At 30.1% G+C, this 22,588-nt stretch overlaps 2 protein-coding genes across 2 annotated transcripts; one reads left to right on the top strand and one right to left on the bottom strand.

Moving 5' to 3' along the window:
* The first annotated feature begins 16,302 nt into the window (after window positions 1–16,302).
* LOC136973606 (E3 SUMO-protein ligase ZBED1-like) lies at window positions 16,303–18,224 on the top strand. Its single transcript, XM_067268344.1, has 2 exons — window positions 16,303–17,868; window positions 17,937–18,224. Exons 1-2 carry the CDS (start codon window positions 16,303–16,305, stop codon window positions 18,222–18,224), a joined length of 1,854 nt encoding a protein of 617 aa, XP_067124445.1.
* Window positions 18,225–21,599: 3,375 nt separating this feature from the next.
* LOC136973605 (NLR family CARD domain-containing protein 4-like) lies at window positions 21,600–22,529 on the bottom strand. Its single transcript, XM_067268343.1, has one exon. It carries the CDS (start codon window positions 22,527–22,529, stop codon window positions 21,600–21,602), a length of 930 nt encoding a protein of 309 aa, XP_067124444.1.
* Between the last annotated feature and the right edge of the window lie 59 nt (window positions 22,530–22,588).

Here is a 22,588-nt window from a genome sequence, read left to right as displayed (position 1 = left end):
CAACCACCGCGAGTAAAAAAAGAAGAAATAAGAAGTCATCGAAAGTTGCAGCCGACGCAAAACAAGGGAGTAAAAAGGATCTATTATAAACGAAGATCAAAATTCGAAAGTCGGGTGGAAATGTAAAAAAGGGAAATGACAGACAATCAACGTGAGTAAAAAAATGTTTTTTTTTCTATTAAAATAGGGTTTACAGTATCTTATTATAGTATAGGAGTTCCTAGGTCGCGTTATTACGAAACAGTGCGCAACGCGCAGTCTCCATAGAAGACGAAGATGGCGACCGGAAACGCGTAAGCCACGTCGAACGTAGGGGAAAAAATTATCCCCGTAGCAGTCTCGAATTAGGTAAAATTTTCCCCGTCGCCGTCTAGAATGTAGGGAAAAATCCCTATGGTCGCCATCTTGCCACCAAGGGTAACATTAACCTAATTTTTTTATAAACGTATTGTTGAAAATAAAACATTTAAATATTATTTTAAATTTGTGTTGTATAGATGAAATTAGATCTTATGTGTCTACATAAAAATAAAATAAAATACTAAAATATAAAACAATCAATGTAGAAAAATATGAAAAAAATCCATGAATCGATGTAAAAAATAAATAAATAAACAATATAAACAGATGAGCAAACGCAAATATCATATTATGTCACATATCAGCAATTTCCTTACTACGCATGTGCAAACTTCTAGATTAGTGGCGCTAATCTACCTTCCTTTGTTAGGAACGCGGAGTACCACAATTACTCTTAGAACTTTGGTGTAGCTTTGTGTAAAAAAATCTTTTCGTACAATCTGAAATTTTTCCAGTGCGATCTTCAGTACTTTGAAGGAAGATAATGAGAAAATTATTTTCCATCGTTTGATACATGAAAAATATCCGCATTTTAAAATGGCGTGTCGACACCTGTTTCTCGCCTACCTAACCTAGGGCTAATTAGTTGCGTGGGGAACAGGTGTCAACATTAAGTAGTTCTTTAGCTATAAGTAGCAGTAACGCGTCTTTTGTATCTAAACTTAGAAACCTTATGTATTAAACTTAGTGTATATTAAATGTGTTATATGTGGAACCTGTCTAATTATTCGGAAGCCTGTCAACTTACTCACAGGTTCCCACTCGATTTAAAGCCCTTTTAAAGCCATCCTCGAAATATAGAACAGGCTTTCCCAACCCGCGCCGATTAAGTGGTCATCAGGGATCGCCACTGAGCCCTCGGCTGCTCACACTATTATCGTAATTATTAACACCTATAAATTTTAAAGTGATTTGCCAATCGATCATAATATGCACAAGAGTATCTGTTGTATTGTTTGAAATACCGGTATGTTCTCTGCTGATTTCGAAGGATTGCAATGTATTAGAACGTAACTGCAGACTTGATCTTATGTAGTTTACTATTATAGCATAAATGGTAGCTGAGGATCGTTCTAATGTTAAGCAAACAGTTGCAGTATAGCTCAGTTCGTTCATAATCTTTTCCTTCCTCTCATTGTAAAGTCTCGGAATCAAATTGTTTGTTAAGATTTCTTGAGATGGAAGTGTATAATTAGTCATAAAAATTTTTGAAATTTCCGATCATCTAGTACAGGGGTCGGTAGTTTGTCAAGTGAGAAAAGCGAAATTTTTCATGGAAACAAGATACCAAAAGTACCAGAGAGCCGCATCCAGGCTTAACTGCTTGGCCGATCGCTGACCAACTGTGTTGAAGGACGCCGCCTAGTGCGCGTTACAGGCATTCCTCGACAATAATAAATTCCTATTACAAATATACTGAATTATTTATATCGTTATTGGCTATTGGCAAACGAATAATAACAATTTATACTGTTAATGTAAATAATAATTTATATTGTTAATATAAATGTGCGAAATACGACACACGACAAGGGCACCTGTAGTAGCCGTTTTCGGCATAACGTTACAGGGACAGACATCACACGTTCAACGGTTTATATATATAGATATGCTTTAAATTCTACCACTCTCATGCGATTCGTATTGATCAACGCGAGTGGTCATGTGCGGACAGGCTAAATAATGGTAGAGAGTATGCCCTACGAGTTGAAGTTTGTTCGGCGGCTCTATCTGATAAACTCATAAATTATAAGGCTGCTTGAGATGAGGTGAGATTGGAGTTTCTGTCCAAAGAAACACAAACGTCTTTGCAAATAGCCGCACTTTCCGACCCCTGGTCTAGTAAATCGTAAAAGTAGAAATGCTTGCATAACACATTTATTACTTGTTTCTCAATGCATTAATTTATTTTACTGGCTGCACTTCGTATGTGAACTTTTAAGAAACTAGATTATTCGGGTAAACAGAAAAATGGCAACACTTGATAAGGTAGGATGATTAGTTTTATTTGATGTTATTCCAGGAGAGAGTATAATATTTACTATTGTATCTGTTGTTAGTGGTTTCTGATGTGAAGAGCAGATTGATTTAATTAAAGTGGATAAGGTAGGCATGGTTTAGATGTAATTTTGCAATGTGTTATTTTTACACGGCCAGGGTATAGATGGTAGTAACACATTGTAAGATTGACGTGTTTTTTCACCCTATATTTTAGTAGTCAAATCATACGAATCATAATCATATCATATCTATCTTTTCTTTCAAACTTTTTTCTAAAAAAAACAAAAATTTGACATTAATCAAATTCAATTTACTATACAAAAATATGTACTGTACACCGTAAGGTAATAAGTTATATGTTTTGGCAATGTAATTGTTATTTACTTAGAAGTAAATTCATCCGTAAATATATCTTATTTATAGAAAAAATTTATGAATTTTATATCGAACTCAGTTCATATTATGTTGTACTCACTTTAAAACAATACGAATAAAGTGTGTATTTCCAGTACGGTCAGACTCAATTAATTACGAATTATTTATAAAAACCTATATTATATTAAATAATTCGAAAAATGAAATTATAATGTTATATGTAGTTTCTAAATATAGAATGATTGTCGAGATAGAATTGTGCAGAAACACGATTCTCTCCTCCTTCTCTATTTCAAACGAGCAACGGTCGACGCCATAGAAGCTCAGATCGAAAACGACCAGTAGATTTGAATGCATGATCACTGATTGGCTGCCAATCACCAGATAACTTCCAAATTTCCGAGAGAGCAAAAGACCACTGATTGGTCAATCAATCATGCTGTTCAATCCATATAAAATGTTGAAGTTTAGGCTGGAAACATTCAGTTTAAGCTTGGCTTAGAAGTTCACGTCGAAAGTTGAGTTGATTAACGGAACTCCAATCAGAATGTTGTTTAATTAACGTTAAGCTCGAAGCAAAATTACTTTTCTCGCTTTAAATCTCGCTTTGATTAAAATCTCGCTGCTGCTTCGAAGAACGCCGGAATATGCTACACCAAGTTACTACTCAAGGATTGTGTCGTAAAATGTCTCCTCGATGGATCTGTTCAGGATTAATGGACTATTTGCACTCTTATTTATTTTGTGTGTATGAAAACCTATATTGTAAATATCTTGAACGTTGTAAATTTATAACTTTCGTGAAACATCGTAAGTTAATTAAATTTAAACAGAATTTGAAATTGACTATGTTTCAGGACTTTGACCGTGATCTAAATAAAAGTATGTTTTCAACGGAATTCAAAAAATGTATATTACATATTCCAAATTTTTTTTTCATCTTGGCATTCTTGCACTAGCACGATCAAGTGTGTCGTCTGGGTTCAGATGAAAAACCGTCAAGTCTGCATTGATGGCATATTGTGCGGTATCAGCCGCATATTCTTCCGCATATAATCTTCTGCACGTTTGTCAGCTGTCAATGCTATTGAGGAAAGAAATGTTGGAAACTCTATCCGAGGCCAATCATCAGACATGGCAAAAGCAGTGTGAGTGTTTTTCTCACATTTTTGCCTCAATCGGATCAATGCCAAATTTTAGAGAAATCGTGCTAGTGGTGATGTGATCGAAGAGAGCTACACCAAGCGTACTTACAGCCATGCGCATCTCCATTCTATGGAGATGCAGCTTCAGCCATTTTCGCAGATGGCCAACATTCGGTTCCATAGGTTATACCACAGTTCAATAAATTATCGAGTGTAGGCACCTCGGCATAATCATATAGAGAACATTGGTGATTTCGCAACACCACAGCCATGTTACCTTTACTGTTGCACAGACGTTGTTGTCAATGCCACTGTCATGATGTAGGATTAAGCAGAGGGAACGAAAAACATGCGTTTTATTCAGGCTATCACTGTTAAACTGGATCTTTCTCTTGAAATCATTTCTAAATATTTGATCTTCTTGGTGCTGTCGCAGGGTAAAGCAGCTCAGACATATGCTCTGAGCTTGAACTTGAGGTTGTAGCTGCTGTCAGGTACTAACTGGAAGCATGACGTCATCAGCATAAAGCAGCGTTAAAAGCATGTTCCCCTTCAAATCCATGATGACAAAATGAACAGCAGCAAAGAAAGTGCAGAGCCCTGATGAATGCCAATGCTCACTAGGAAGTTGTCGAGAGTTCCAGCCGAGCATCTCACTTAGCTGCTGGTATTCATGTACAGCATTGTGACGCAGCTAACAAGATCCTTAGCCACACTGTGATCTTGGAGTGTGTACGATATCAGCCAGCGGAGTACTCGGCCTTTTCCAAGTCAAGGAAGACGACGTATAGAGGTTTATTTTTCTACCAGGGTTTCTTCATCGACCTGCAGGCTGCAATGATCGTGTCAGTAGTACCATGTTCTGTCACAAAACTATACTGGCCAACACTGATCTGGATGATATCATGCAGATGTCGGTCGAAGTTCTGCTCAAAGATTTTTATAATGTGAGAAAGCAGGCTGATTCGTTGAAGCATTCTACTGGGTCGCCCTTGTTCTTGAAGACCGTTATACTGATGCTTATGACCAGATCGTTAAAGATCTACTAGACCGGACGATAGCATTGAAGAACGCAGTTAGCAATGTTGTAGCCTCAGTGTGCAAATCCTTGATTTTCATGATGTCATCTGACAAGTCATCTAAACCTAGTGCCTTCTTCTTTATATTTTCAATTCCTACATAGTTCTCCCCAACCGTGATCCGAAGGACAAACCCAACGCGGGGAAGACTCGGGAATCGGGGGGTGTGGGAATTAAATGCTTGTGATTTCATTAAAGTGCTCGCGCCAATGGCTGAAGATTTCCTTCTTATCCCGCAGACACTGACTATTCTTATTATAAACGCACGTGTGCTCGATATCACGTGCTGCCCTCATTCACCCTATTGCCACTCAATAAATGTTCTCATCATCCCAAGTGTCAAATTGCTCATAAAGATCTCGATGATGTTCGGCTTGCGCTGCAGCTACAATTCTCTTAGCATCCTGCTCGCCTGCAGTATAATGCTGCCAGTTTTCGTTGTTCTTTTTGGCCAACCAAGACTGGAAACTATCTTCTTTTCCACCATTCTTTGTTGTGCTTCTTCTGTCTAGAGCAATGTATTTTAATCGATTTGCCAACTTTCTTATTGTTTGAGGACAAGGGTCGCCTTTGCAGCTGTGCTAAGGAATTGCAGAGCGCATCCCAGGTGGCATGGATCGAGGTTTAATTAACTTTGGAATTTTGAAATTTAATAGAGAAAGTCAAAGAAACACATCCATGATCATACAATATTAATGCAAAGGGTTTAATATGCAAAGATTTTAATAGCCTGTGAATAAAGATATGTTTCATCTTTGTATGTATGAACACCTAAAAGGCTCTGCGTGAGTTCAATATACTGTATATTGCAATACAGTATACTTAAAAAAGTATACTTTACAGAATATATATAAAAGCTTTTATGTTTAAATTTTATTTTATAATGCTCTATGAATGAGATATAATTTCTTATTTTTGTAGTAATTTTATTTAACGTTTAAAAACTATAACAGCCTTATAGAGTGTCACCAAATGATATTCTTGAACTAACAAATTTAATAATTCATTCAAACACTTTAATTTAAAACATTTGATTTATTAAAAAACATTTTTAACATAATAAGATTACATATTTATTATTTATTTGAAAATTTCAAAAGCAACTATACAAAATATATCAAAGATATTTTAATGATATTTGAAAAATTATGATATAAAAACAACAAAAATCTTTTTTGAATATAAATGAATAATAAATAAATAACACATTTTTTTAAACATAAACGAATTAAATATAAATAGCAATAAAACTTTTTATGAATATAAAAAAACGAATAAATAACAAATGAACTTTTTAAAATATAAACGAATAAAATATAATTGACAGAAAAACTGTTTTTTTAATATAAAGAAATAATAAATAACAAACAATTTTTTTAATATAAACGAATTAAATATATTTGGCAATAAAACTTTTTTTTAGATATATGAAAACGAACAAATAACATATCAATTTTTTTAGTATGAAAAAAAAATTTAAATAGCAAAAAACTTTTTTTAAATATAAAAAAACGAATAAATAACATATTAAATGTTTTTTAGTATAAAGAAATATAATTTAAGTAGCAAAAAAACATTTTTTGAGTATACAAAAACGAATAAATAACATATCGAATTTTTTTAGTATAAACGAACAAAATATAAATACAAAAAAATTATTTTTGAATATATATAAAAGAATAAATAACATATGAAATTTTCTTAGTATAAACGAATAAAATATAAATAGGAAAAAACTTCTTTTTGAATATATATAAACGAATAAATAACATGTCAATTTTTTTCAGTATAATAGAATAAAATTTAAACAGCAAAATTTTTCTTTGAATATAAAAAACGAATAAATAACATGAAATTTTTCTTAATGTAAATGAATAAAACAAATAGCAAAAAAATTTTTTTTAAATATATATGGACGAATAAATAACATCAATTTTTTTAGTATAAAGAAGTAAATTTTAAATAGCAAAAAACTTTTTTTGAATATAGAAAAACGAATAAATAACATATCGAATATTTTTTAGTATAAAAGAATAAAATTTAAATAGCAAATTTTTTTTTAATATAAAAAACGAATAAATAACATATGAAATTTTCGTAGTATTAACGAATGAAATATAAATAGCAAAAAATTTTTTTTGAATATACAAAAACGAATAAATAACATATCAAATTTTTTTAGTATAAAAGGATAAAATTTCAATTTGAAAACCTTTTTGAAAGTTTTGAATTTTAAAATTTTTTTTGGAAATTTTCAATTTTAAAATTTTTTTTTGGAAATTTTCAATTTTAAAAATTTTTTGAAAATTTTCAATATGAAAACTTTTTTGAAAGTTTTAAATTTTAAAATTCTTTTGAAAATTTTCAATTTGTAAACCTTTTTGAAAGTTTTGAATTTTAAAATTTTTTTTGGAAATTTTCAATTTTAAAATTTTTTTTTGGAAATTTTCGATTTTAAAATTTTTTTGAAGATTTTCAATTTGAAAATTTTTTTTGAAAATTTTCAATTTTAAAATTTTTTTTTGGAAATTTTCGATTTTTAAAATTTTTTTTTTGGAAATTTTGATTTTAAAATTTTTTTGAAGATTTTCAATTTGAAAACCTTTTTGAAAGTTTTGAATTTTAAAATTTTTTTTGGAAATTTTCAATTTTAAAATTTTTTGGAAAGTTCAATTTTAAAACCTTTTTATTTACAAATTTGATTTTTTCCATTTTCGAACATATTTTAATGAAAATAATAATAATTACGAACAGAATTAAGATTCATAAACTTGAAAGTTAACAAATACAAATAATGTATCAATAAATTGAAAATATATGATGGAATATACAATAGTAATTCTGTTCAAATAGATGTAAATTCTAAAATTCTTCTGTGTTCTGTAAAAATAAAATAAAAGTAAATAAAATTTTCATCTAAAATATTCAATTATCTAAATAATTTTCAAATCAATAGCTATTTTTTTCTAATTTAGGTTAGTTAACCAACTAATTCAGTAAAGTTGTTATTCTTAAACACTTGTTTAGACTTTTATTATCTACCTAGTTGTTCGTGATTACGAATCGAAAGTGTACACAAATCTACAAATTAAGCGATATGTAGAAATTCAATCAATATTTTGAAGGATATGTACGACTTTATCTAAGTTAAAAAATATTAACATAACCTCAAGTGTTATAAGAATTTGTCAAACAGCCTATGTGTGCATATCAAATATATATTTATATAGGCTACATATATTAAACATACATACCAAAAGAAGAATTTAAAAAATTTTCTTAATTTAGCGAATCTTTTCTTTTTTGGTGCATGGTTCATCAATTTTTCATGCACATTGGATGTCGTATCTTCTATTATCCTGTTGTATCAAAATGAAAAATGTAAATCAATTGTAAACCATTGATAATACATATTTATCATTCTTAACAAAATATTAAACAGTAAAATAAAATTGAACATTTAAATGGAGGAAAGTATTGATTTTTCTGCTTGAGAGAAAGTGTTATCTATCAAACTTTATTACAGAATTAAATGTTATTGATGCGCGTAGCCTTTCATATAGAAATATTCGGTAGATGAAGTTATGCTACATTGTCTTGATGTTTTCCAATGGAAGAACGTGATATGAGTTGATACTATCTTTTTCCCTCAAAGGCACTGTTGATTTATAAACGTAACACCTTCATCTATGGTAAGTGTTAAAAGTAGTATAACACCTTACTCTCATACAATGGCGTTAAAAGCATTTTACAAGTTGGACAATAATCATTAATATAATATGCTGTCTACAACTAAAAAGCTTGTACAGCTTGCCCTGGATTTTATGAAACACGGCAGAAGTAATACAGGTACAGTACATATTAATCCACTTGAGGTGCAAGAACCAAATAAAAATGTTTTTCCTGCAACTTTGTAGTTCTAAAAGATTCTATCGTGAGATAAATCTAGTTTTACAGTTTTCGAATTCATGTAATTGTCTGTGATAAAGACAATGCTATATTTTTTACGTGGAACAGAAATAATAAAGCAACAGAGAATGAAAAGTCTATACTAACTGCTAAGTATTCTACAATCAGAGATACTGATCTTTTAATGATAAAGTTTTATGTCTGACAGAACAAGAATTTTTAGATGATTTGTCTCTTTTAGTATCTGTTGACAAAAGGTTATTTCAAAAATACTGATCATAGATTTACTGAAAGTAGGTCACAGCTATGTACATTGCAGACAAACTTCCGATAAATAGAAAAAGTTTTGTGAAAACTTGAAAATCCATCAAATTTAATAAATATGAAATACTTAAATTAATCAAATGAATATTGTATAAATTAAATCTTTAGATCTTCCACTTCGATTTTTCCAGAAACAAGTTTTAAATGCAAAAGAATAATATTCATTGTCGAAATCGAATTTATCATCAATTTAGAACTGCTCATTATCATTAAAGTATAAAAGAAATAGCAAAATTTAATTACGATTAGATGTTTCATTTTATTATTTTTCTTTAACTACATAAAATATTCAGAATTAAATGTTATTTTTATTGAGAAAAATTGAACATGAATATTAAATATTAATTTTAATAATGAATAACATTTTTTTATTTTTCTATAAATCATTTCATTTTTAACATAAATACAATACAGAAAATGAGATAAAAATTTGTATTAAATATAAATAAAAATCTCACCTATTGGATTCATCTTTAATATCTTCAAGCTCATCTATCTCATCAATAGATGCAAGATGATTTTTCAATTTATCGCAACAAAACTGAACATCGTTATTATTATCTATCATTTCACATCTATAATATAAATATAACATGATATAAAAGTGAGGTAAAAATACGTATTAAATATATATGAAAATCTTACCTGTTTGAATCATCTTTAATATCTTCAAGCTCATCTATCTCATCAATAGTTGCAAGATTATTCTTCAATTTATCGCAGCAAAACTGAACATCGTTATCATTAACCTGCTGCGAATTAAAACCGATGTCGTTGAAACAATCTTCAGTAAGATCACGAACTATTTCCAAATAACCCGTTTCTTGGTAACTTTGCAATTCCCAACTGAAAAAACAATTCCAATCATCATATCTTTCTAATTTCGTACTAGCAGCAGGAGGATTTAATTGCTCTTCACATAATAACTCTGAATTTCTAGAAACAATAATAGAAAATGAGATCAAATACGTATTAATTACGTATATACTTAAAATTTTTATTTTTATTCTTACCTGTTCAGGTAATTTTCGACAGCTTGCAGCTCAACTTTCTGAGCACGCGATATTCTATGATCTTCGCACTTGTGACAACGAAAGTGAACATTTTTCTTATCATCCAGTTGCGAATTAAAATTGGTGTAACCGAAATAATCCTCAGCAAGATCCTGAACAATTTCCATATAATTTGTTTCTCCATAACTTTCCAATTTCCAACTGGAGAAATTATCATCATCATCGTAATCTGTTTGAGAATTAATGCAGAAATACAAAGGATCAAATCGTTTCTCAGGCAACACCAAGTCAAGATCTCTATTTACATGCATATCTGCATTTTCCTGAAATTTCTCCATTTTTTACTCTGAATAAAAAAATACTTGTGAGTTGTTTAGGTCTTACTGTCAAGCGAATATTTTTTAACAGATTTATGGTCATTATTATTTACTTTGGCTATCGAAATAAAATATATTCTATTTCAAATTAGTTTATAATATGGAAATTTATCTTAATATTAATTTCTTATTCTAGTTCTTTGCTGTTACTCAAGTATAAGAACTTTATGAATACTGACAACAAATTTCTACATCGGTAATTATATTTTTATATTAATATTTGTACAGAATATATACTAGTCTGTCAAAATATTACTTACGTTGTTCTCCAACGCAATATTTTTTCAAAAAATCACAGCACAAAGTTTTAAACGCGTCTTATTTCTTTAAAAATTTCTACTCAACAAAGAAATGCTAACAATGGAAAATCTATTGTTGCCCTCATTCTTGCATTTAGCGTGATGTTAAATTTGAGATAGTAAAAATACGTGAAATGTTTGAAAAATATCCAGTGCATATTTATTTATTTATATTTTAACGATGTTTATTACAAACGAGTACTGAACAGTACATTAATTGCTTAGCATTAGAAAAAAGTAACATGTATAAACTGTACAGTACATAAATATATTATTATTAATGCATTAGCACACATTTTATATTCATAAACAAGTTGCGCTTTTTTCTTTCTTGTTTTGCGTCAATTTAAAATATGTTTAATTTAAAATTTAAATAAAATTTCGAACAGAAATTTAAATCTGAAAACTAATTTTATAGCGACATTTGGCTAATTATTTAATTAAAATATAATGGTCAATATTGTCAAAAAAGAAATTTGAACAAATTATGGAAGTAACGTCAGTGCTTAACGCACAATTCTATTTTACGGTCTGTTTTGACGTCATTTAATCACATGATGGAACGAAGATAAGCGAGTCGTAATTTCCAGGATCTTATTCTGCTTTCAACATTATCATCATCGTCGAATTAAAAAATTAGTGAAACACAAGGCACAGAGTCAAATTATTATAAACAAAATTTGTCTGAAGAATGTCGATACGATAACTGTAAAATCACTGAAAATACAGGCGGTGTTATTTTATCTGTTGAATGCAATGCAATGAATATTGACTGTGTGGTAAAGTGCAGAACTCTTAATATATTTTAGCCTAACATTTTTGTTTTTTAAGTAATGAGTAAATATTTAGGATTGACTAAAACATTTTCTGGAAAGAACATTTGATTAATGGCGTGTTGATTCAACATATCCAAAATTGAAAAATAATAAATACATTTATAAAACTGCATTCCGTTGTCAGCATAGGTATTTTCTTTGCAAACTTAGAGTTAACAGTCACAGAAAAGTTAAAAGTTTAAACTGCCTAGCAGTATTGAAGATACACAGGTATGCATTTACTTATAGTGTATGAAATTTATGTTTATATTTTATAATGTTGTATTTCTACTGTATTTTCAATATGATTTCGTCAAATTATGATATGGGTTGTCCAAAAACACTAAAAGTTTTAAAGAATTTGCAAATTTATGCGATTGGCTCAACTGCAGCTTCTCATAAGTATCGTGATGCTAGTACAAGCTTAACTATAACTTCACAAGAATAGGTTTAGAAAATTTTTTGCTTTCTTACGATTTGACCCATCATTGTTATTTTTTTGAAAAATATTTGTATTTTTATGATAGAAAATAAAAACTTTTTTACCACTATCCTAGGAAAGAACTCCACGAAACGTAAAGAAACGAGTTGGAAGTAAAGAAAATGTTATAGGTGAGACAAGGGAAAAACTCATTCTGTCATATATTAGTGCCGAAAAAAAATTGATGTTCAGGGAGGAATTAAACTTTTATTAAAACTACAAGCTTACTTAAATATAATGCTCAATATTGTCAAGAAAAAGATTTTAAAAAATTTTGGAAATAAAGTGAGTGCTTACCGCATAAATCTATTTTACGGTCTCTTATGACGTCACCGAATCACGTGTTGGAACGAAGATGGCGGGTCGTAATTTCTAGGAGCGTATTCTGTTGTCAATTATATCATTATAGCCGAGTTAAAAATAAGTGAAATAAATAGCACAGACTTAAATCATTATAAAGAAAATTTGCCTGAAGAATATGAATATGATAACTGTGAATTAACTGAAAATACAAGTGGTCATATTTGATCCTTTAAATGAAATTTATTAAATAATGATTCTTCAATCAAGGTAGAGTACTCTTACTGTATTTCATCCTGAATTTTTTTTTTCTATGAATTTGCAAATATTTAGGATCGGCTAAAGCATTTATCTGAAAGAAGTTGAAAGTTGTTGAATGGCGTGTTTATTCAATTTGTATATCTAAACAGATAAACGATACCTTTCTATGGTAGATCGCTTATATGTTGCGATATGCCAAAGAAAAATACTGTACCTCTAGTACAATATAATATAATAGAATAATGCAATATTTTCATATTTATCGAAATCACAGATTTGTTTTTACAACAGATTAAAAATTGGTTTTACGATTTTTCTATTGAATGAACAATGGCTATACTCTTGTTATAAATTATCTACGCCTTTTGATAAGTAAGTACGAAGTACAAGTTTTTTTTTATTCAGAAATTGATTGTACTAATCTGAATGTTAACGGTCAAATTGTACTAAGAGGAGACAATCACGACATCAATTCTGCTTCTCCAAATGTTCTCTAATATCAGAAATTCTTGTAATAAGTGATATTAACCAAGTAAGTTTTATTTATGGTTTTCTGCTGATTATAAATATATGTATAATTTTTTATAAGATAAATTTAATTATAAAATTTTTATATATTTTTAGACACACTAACGTTGATCATTTGCAAATTAATAAAATTATTTTGTAATTAACTAAAGGCCTATTCCAATAACTTTTAGGCTATTGTTTGTGGTTCGGATATAATGTATATTTTAAGTTATTTTCCTAAAAAATAACTTGAGAATAAACGTAGATGTTAATCTTAGTTATAACTTAATAGTCTCATCTAATCCAAGTAAAGCACAGGCAATGACAGATAACATTATTCTTTATTGAAAAGAATGCAATTTCTTTTGAAATACATTTAAACTATCCTGATGAAAGATTCGGGATATTTTACAAGAACCAAGTTTATAAATATCCTGTATATTTACGTTTATATTCAATCTATATATTAAAAAAATATTATAAAATTAATCTTATATTTATTATTTCTATATTAAACTTTGATTTATTTAATTAATACTGTTATTTTATTATTATAGTAATTATTTTTAAAAAATTTAATATATACTATTTCCAAAGTTCTGATTTCAGTTTTTGGTTTCGATTTTGGTTTTGATTGATAAAATCTTATCTACTGTGATAAATTTTAGTGTTTATTTGCTGCGAGTTTAAATGTTCAACGTGAGATAATTTTTAAATATTTACTCTTACAATCGATTTTCGTTTCAACATTTCCGATTGGGCTTTTTCAAATATTTTTGCCAAACAGCATAATATACATAAAAAAGTAAGTAATTTATTCATTTTACGTATTACTTTACCGTAAACATATTTACTTTGTTATAAAAGAAAGATAATAAATTTGTTATGCGTCGCGCCTGTTCTGTTTTTGTCACATGTAGTGTTGTGATTCCATGACGCCCATATTGCCAAGAACACACATGCGTAAAATTCTGTGGTAGAAAACTGAATTAGAAATCAGCTTTCAGTTTAGTTTGTTTTACGCTTTTATGTTAGAACATACATACGTAAAAATTCTGGTTAAAAAGGAAACGTTACTGCCTCTCACAATGCTACATTTTATTAACTTTTTTTTCTCATATATCTATCCCTTCGTACCTTTCATTTTTTTTTCGTTGCCTCTGCCATAATATAGAAAGTTTAAATTAATACAGTCGTATTCTGAATTCAAATAATGAACGTGTGATCTAAATAATAGGTTTATATATCGATTCCACTAGACCTATTTTTTATTTGAAATTTTATACCTATAGCCATCCATAAACGTTGTTTAAATACAATGTTCTTATACATGACACTTATGTGGTTTAACGGGTTCAACAAACGCTTCTATTTTATTTATTTTTTGTTTCTTCGAGACCGTTACAATTATAGGGTTAACCCTCATTGCTGCCATTGTTAGAATAAAAAGCCACGTGTATACTTTGACGTCACAGAAAAGACTTCTCTATATTGGAAGAGTTTTGGCGTAAAAATTTTACGGCGTAAAAAGTAGAAACATGCTCTACTGTTTTTTCAGTTCTATTTCAGCCAAAATTTCAGAAAAATTTTTATATTTTCTGCTTTATGATAGATTTTACGCCGAATTTTTCGCATGTGTGATTCTGGCCTATGTCCTATCTTGTCAAGCTGTTGTCATTTTTGCAGTGTCTCACCAGTGCCTTATAAGCAACTTAATGTATATTCAGCTGGGCTGTGACCCACACTGTGTATGTAAATTTTTATTTTGGTCGGTAACAGACTCTGGTGGCTAGCTCAGATGACTCACTTCCGACTTTCTTATCTACATTTTCTCCCCTTTCCCCTACTTTCTCTATCTTATCTCCCCATCCTCTTAATCATTTACTTCAAATGCTAAGCTCAAGGTACGGCCTCCTAATTCTTTACTTGTATTGTTTTGTTATAAACACAGACTGCTTAAAATGTTTTTCTGACAGACAATAACTCGAAAATGACCAATTTCTTTTTTCTGAAACTTTTGTAAAAAGTAATCTTACAGTTTTGTCTTTCTCCGATAATTAAATTACTCAAATGCTTTCTTAAAATTTTCTTTTAAATAATGAACGTTTATTAAACCTTTATGTGTGAAGTGTTGTAGGAAACAGAAAACTTCTGCAGTTGCTATCTATGATAAAAGAAATAGTTCGTGAAGTTTAACATGTTTTCTTCACTGATCTTTTATGGGATGCATAATTTTCAGTTAGTCCGGTGGATCGATTGAAATTCACCCAGTGTTTTTACAGGGTATGTCCAGTATAGATATTTTAAACGATTATCAATAGTAGAAGTTTGAACTTTCACGTAACGAAAGGATTGGATTCGGTTGATGGTAGAACGTAATCGGCGATCTTCCAAGAAAGATACAATCCCGTAATGGCTATTAGCGCAATATGATTTTTATATACACAATGAATCTAAGCTTCTAACAACAAAACAACTTTATTGTAATTTATAAAAATGCTCATGAGCTTGACATGGACGACTCGCACATTTCGTGGTAGAATGCCAAAAAAGCGTCATTTCGCTAGAGATGATTCGCCGCCCTCCCATAGCCAAATTAGACACAACATAGCCTCCCATAGCCACGACATCTATGAGAGGATTCAGCAACGATTTGCTTAACTTTCTCGATAACATTTGGAAGCATCATCTGTTATCATATTTTATTTTAAAACTTTTTATATTTTGAACTATTATGAAATAGCAAAAAGGAATGGGCTTATTAAAGCGTTGTAAATGCTTGTAACAAGTGAAATTGTCATTAAGTCCACTCTATTGAAAATACACACGTTATTCGGATTATTTTAAAATAAGTACTTTATAATATTCACCGAGTTCGATATAAAATTCATAAATTCTTCTATAAGATACATTTATGGATGAATTTACTGCTAAATAAATAACAGTTACATTACAAAAACGAATATTTTATTACCTTACGGTGTACAGTACAATATTTATGTATAGTAAATTGAATTTGATTAACGTTGTCAAATATTTATTTTTTTAGAAAAATGTCTGTGAGAAAAGATAGAAATGATTTTCGGTATGACTTGACTGCTAGAAAATCGGGTGAAAGAACACGTCAATTTTATAATGAGTTACTGCCATCTGTACCCAGAACGTGTAGAAATAACACTTCGCCAAATTACAGCCAAACCATGCCTACCTTATCCACTACAAATATATCAATCTGCTCTCTTCATCAGAAGCCAAGCTCTCCAATAACAGATAAAATAAGTACTACACTACCTTCTGGAATAACAACAAATAAAACTAACCGTCATACTTTACCAACTGTTGCCATTCTTCCTATCTACCCACATAGATCTAGTTTATCAAAAGTTGACAAACGAAGTGCAGCTAAAAAAATTAATGTCACTGAGAAACAACTAATAAAAATGTTATGCAAGAATTTCTACACCTACGATTTACTGGACGATGAAGAGTTTCAGGAATTTTTACGACTATTGCAACCTAAATATACACTCCCATCTCGAGAAATCTTAACAAACGATTTGATTCCGAGACTTTACAATGAGACGAAGGGAACGATTATGAACGAACTGAGCAATACTACAGCAGTTTGCTTAACGTTAGAACGATGTTCCGCTGCTATTTATGCTATAACGGTACATTACATAAGCCCTAGTCTGCGATTACGTTCTAATACATTGGAGTGTTTCGAAATCGAGAAAGAACATACTTCAAATGATATCGCAAATAAGCTTATGCATATTGTGAATGATTGGCAAATCAGTTCAAAAATTATACGTGTTGTTAATGATTGTGATAATAGCATTGAAAACGCTATTCATCAATGTAAGTGGAAGAGTATACCATGCTATGCACATTTACTTAAATTAGTGGTCCAGAGCGGTATGAAAGATATCGAGAACATCGTGGAAAAATTCAGGAATATTGTAAAATCCCTAAAACAAGACGGTGATGTCGGAGCAAAATTTATGTTTAATCAAAAAGATATAAATTTCAATGGATTAGTTTTAGACGAAGATGTTTCTATTAGATGGAATTCGACTTTAGACATGTTAAACGGAATTCTTAACAATCAAGAGCTGATCATTTCTACTCTAAAGACTTCGTCAACAATGAATTTTAATATCCATTATCTTCACTGGAATGTAATTGATCACGCAAGAAACTTATTATCAAGTTTCGAGGAAGCAAGAAAAGATATTATTGACGATAATACTATTAATATATCTAAAGTTTCCATTTTGTCACAAATATTAATAAATCGTGTAAAAAGATATTTAGAAATACCTCATTTACCTGAAGAAATTGCAAACATGGGGAAAAGACTATTAGAGAATTTACATAAAAGATTTGGAGCAGTAGAAAAAGAGAAATTAATTGCCCAAGCAATAATCTTAGATCCACGATTTAAGAAACTAGGATTCGTAAACGAGAAGGATTTTAAAAATGCGTGTGAATCTTTAACTGATGTATATGAAGATAGAATTGAAAATACTAGCATCGCAGTATCAAATGTTTTCGAAGGATGTAAAAGCAATTCATCTGGATTGCTTTGGAGCGAATTTGATGAATCTACCAGTAAAGTACGTATTTACTTTTAATTTTCTTTAGACATGAATAAATTTAATCCATAAAAATTTATTTTTTACAGTCCAGAATTAAGTATGAACGATATACTACAATCAATACAGAATTGCAACGTTATTTAGCAGAACCTCTACTTTCAAGGGAATTAGATCCTCTGAAGTGGTGGAAAGAAAAGAAATCAGTTTATCCGAATTTATATGAAGTTATGCTGAAGAGGTTGTGCATAAGAGCGTCATGCGCTTCTCATAGTGGATTATTTTTAAATGCTGGGATCATGTGTAATGAAAAAGCGTGCAAGTTAAATTCTTCAGAATTATCAAAGATTCTATTCCTAAATAGTAATCTATTGTAGATGTTTTACTTTTCATAATGTTATTTTTTTGGTACGAAATTGTTGGCAGAAATTATTGTAAAGTTATTCTGACTTATAATTTCCAGAAAAGAAAAACTCAACATATAACTGATAAGGGAAGTTGGGAGATATAACTGATTGGGAGAAGTTCACACCCAATTCGAAATTTTATGAAAATAATTATAAAAGTCTAAAATGAACTTAAATTGTTTTCCCACATTCTTCTTTTCCTGTAATTTAAGTTAATCGCTTTTGTAAAATAAATAGGCTTTTGTTTAGTAAAATTATCTTTGTAATCAAATATTACAATTACCTGAAGCTACTTATAACAATATTACGAATATATCAATAGAAAACTCACTATTGTTAATGATTTATTGTTATTAAATTATTTTTGATAATTTAAGGGGATGTAATATTATGTAATATATATCAAATTAACAGTCTATATTAAAGATTTCAATGAATAGTTTCGGTTTTACTAATTATGGATAAAGAATTAGTAATAACACATTGAAATATCATAGAAACACTTTATTAACGAGAATTGGCGTAATTCTTTTCATTATGTAAACTACAGTGTGTGAAATGATAAGACTGTATAAAAAGACTGAACATAAAAATGGATATGCCAGAAACAGTAATTTCGTGAAATTTCGTATGTATATTTATTGCTTTATAAAATAAAAATATACAGGTAACCTTCGCATAACACGGGAGATACGTTGCAAAAAATTGCCGTGTTATGCGAATCCGTGTTATAGGAAACAAAGAACTAGTGCGAAAAGGGGAACTAGGTTCCAATAATTAATAAACACGCTGTTAAATCCTTCTTTAAATCGGATTTATTATTCACAAGTCGAAAGGTCCAATGCCAGGCATCGGGGCATACAAAATTACAAATAAAAATAACAATATACTGAATATTATACTGTAAAAATATAAAATAATTTATATTGATAATTTAAATTAATTTAAATACTTGCTAAAGGCGCCCCTAGTGGCCATTTTTGACATACATTAATAGAATCCGGTTTTTCAGCTTTACATAGTAGATTTTTTTCATGGGTAAAATACTTATTTATTATTTGAGTAAATATTTTACCATAGGACTATTCATCCTATGTGATGATCTCAACTTGAGCATCATCAACTGGTAACGGTTGTTATTACATTTCATGTTGTAGGAGTGTTTTACTTAATTCCCGAACTATGTTAGAGTGAACCCGTGCTATAGAAGTGCCGTGTTATACGGGGGGTTACCTGTATAAGCAATAGTACAAAATTTACTGGGTTTCACTGATTTACTGATTTACTGATGTGATAAATTTAACTGTGTTGAATTTTGACTTGGGTACTGCCTTAAAATCGAAAAGTTGTGTTTTTTCGTAACAGTTACTCGATAAGGTTGAACATTCCTAGCAAGAACAATTATTTCAATTAAACAATCTCAAAAACGGAATTCAAACAACATTATATATTGTAAGCTTTGAGCCGAAACTGTGAAAATTTAACTGGCAGCTGTTGGCACATTTTACCTTATTTACAGAAATACACGTGACTTTCTGTAAGAAAAACCGAAAATTTAATTAGTATCTGTAGCATTTTTAACCCATTTTGCTCATATTGGCATTGAAACATATTCGTTTTCAGCAAAAAAAAAAAAGAAAAAAAAAAAAGAGGGAGTTGGAAAAATTCGCATTTGCACACTTTTGTGTACTCTTGAATTACGTGTATTAAATCATATTAATTTAATTTCCTTTAAAAATATTGTAATTTAACATAAGAAAGTAAAGAATCTAAAAAATTTAATGAAAAACATTGTTAAAAGATATTTTTATTTAATCACAAAAAACGTTCACATTAGAATTTCAATAAGAGAAATCTCATCACCGTTACCACGAAGTCTTTCACATTAAAAATTTAAATACAGCTTTACTTAATTTCCAAAACAAAATTCACATTTATTCAAAGATACGTTATGCATAACATAATAAAATATAATGGAATATTGAAAAATACCTTTATAATAAAAATTGTTTCACTGTAACAAGTCACGAGTATCCAATTATTCACGAAAACTCAACAATTGATATGATATTGTACAGGGTGGGAAAGAACATCACTTAACACTTCTGCTAAAGAATATAGATTCTATCCAAAGAAGTGTGCATTGAGCACATCATGTAACATGCGTAAATGTTCGAGATAAAATCTTTTAGTAATCAATTTTTTGTGTAATTCGACCCTGAATTTTGCATCACATGACTTTCTTTGCCATTTACGGTTGTGGAGTTGAATTTAATACAACCGCCATCAAAATTTAAAATAAGTGAGCAAAAGAATTGTAACTGAACTATCGTTAAGAATTACAGTGAATGATTATTATGTTTCAATCCATAGTTATAGAAACTAAGCCAGAAGTTAAATCTTTTTGATGTGGATCGATAACGATACGCGCTACTAGAGAATTAAACTGATCTTCGGATATTATATATTTAATATCAGCACCAACTTTTCTTTCACTGTGTAAGACAACGGCTTTTTCATGTCTAAGAGAGAATTCTTCCTTCATTTCTTCTGTTACATCTTCCTCTACCCTTCTGAAGGTGTCAATATTTCTGTCGCTTATAATGGAATATTCTGCATTACGATTGTGAATGATGCCATAAAAATAAAAGCCGAGTTTATCCCAACTGTAACTATTTATTAAATTTCTTAAAAATTGCACAGGTTGCTGTATATTTATATATGTATCGGAACGACAAGAGGCTGTGTCGTTAGAAAATCTCTTATCAAGTAGTAGACGTACTACGAGACGATGCGAATAATTCAGGTTGTTATGAAATTTAATCAATTCTTTCTTAATATCTTCGTAGTATTCAAAATTGTCAGGAATGCCAAAGTAAATTTGATTGCCTTTAAAGATATTGGATAACTTGAGAAATTCGTTTAAGCAATCGTAATAAAGAACTAATCTGGCTTTTTCAAGAAATATTTCTTTATTCCTTACGTTTTTAAGTTCATTGTAAGAACAGTCCACCAGGTTACGGGATGGAAGAGGTTTGTTTGTAGAAAGTCTACGAGGCTGCCTGCAAACGGTTCATCTCCAAACAAACCAAAAATAAAAAACAAAATACCACCTACTTTAGGAATTGCGACAGTATTTATGGAATGAAAAATGTATAAAGCCATTACAAATTCTACGAACAATCTGTGAATAAATTCAAAATATGGCTCATTATTTTCTTTTGATCTTTTTGCAAATACGTCGAGACCAACGATAAATTGGTATTCCTCTTCATCATGAAAGATAATTCTCAAATCTTCGTTTGTCATTCTTTGTGTTTCCAAGCTGGTGGCCAAATTTGGTTGCTAGAATTCTTTCTTGTAGTAAAGTTCTCCTAATTTAATAACAAAATCTTCTCCTTCAAAAAACTTTCCAGTATTCAGATTTCGAACGTTGCCTTTATTTTCCTTGTATCGTTTTATCAAAAGACGAAATATTAAGACAAACAAATCGGCTCTGGATTTTATATAGCGGTCGTATCTACTTGCGGGAAGGCAGCATAACATATGCAACATCAATGGGCATTTTGCTAATTCGAAGTAAAAGCTATCGTTATTTATCAGACTAAGTAGATACTCTCTTTTATCTTTGTTTCTTCTAACAATAACATTAATGTATTTTTCTTTTTGTTCGGGAGAGAATCCTTCGATGCAATATCCATATTCAAATTCCTTCCTTATTTCATCAGTAACGTGCGGACGGCTAGTAACAACAATTGTCATTTTCTCAGAAAGTTCGAAAGAGTCGTTTGTTATGAATTCTTTAACACATTTTTTATGGCGAAATTCGTCAAATCCATCCAAAATGACCAAAAAATTCCATTTGGCTTTTCTTAGTTTCGTCTGAAAATTGTCGTCTTCATTCTTGTCGATGCATTCCAGTACGGCATCAATAACGTTTCTCTCTCCTAATTTACGTAATTCAATTACAGCTAAAGCATCGAAATATCTTAAGTAACTTCGACGATCCTCATCGCTCCCCCAGTCGTATGCGATTTTTTTACAAATGGTCGTTTTCCCGTATCCCGGATCTCCTGTAATCAATACTGTTCGGTGCTTTTTCGATCTCTTGGCGAAAACTTCTTCGATTTGTATAAGTTCGCCCGTTTTTCGTTCTATCATGTCTGTTTTTTGGAGTTTAACGTCCACAAAACATTCTTTTATTGGAAAGTCGTTATGTCCCTCGTTCCAGAGAAAGGAACTCATATATGCGTAATTGGTCTTGTATCTGTTCATTAGCTTTTCTTTGCATATCTCTAACTTGACTGAAATGAAATTAATACAAAAAATAATTT

This window comes from Centruroides vittatus, unplaced genomic scaffold (assembly GCF_030686945.1).
Source record: "Centruroides vittatus isolate TY-2023 unplaced genomic scaffold, ASM3068694v2 contig_3238, whole genome shotgun sequence".
NCBI classification, from domain to species: Eukaryota; Metazoa; Arthropoda; class Arachnida; order Scorpiones; family Buthidae; genus Centruroides; species Centruroides vittatus.
The sequence above is the reverse complement of the archived record's forward strand: the minus strand, read 5'-3'. Positions and strand labels throughout refer to the sequence as shown.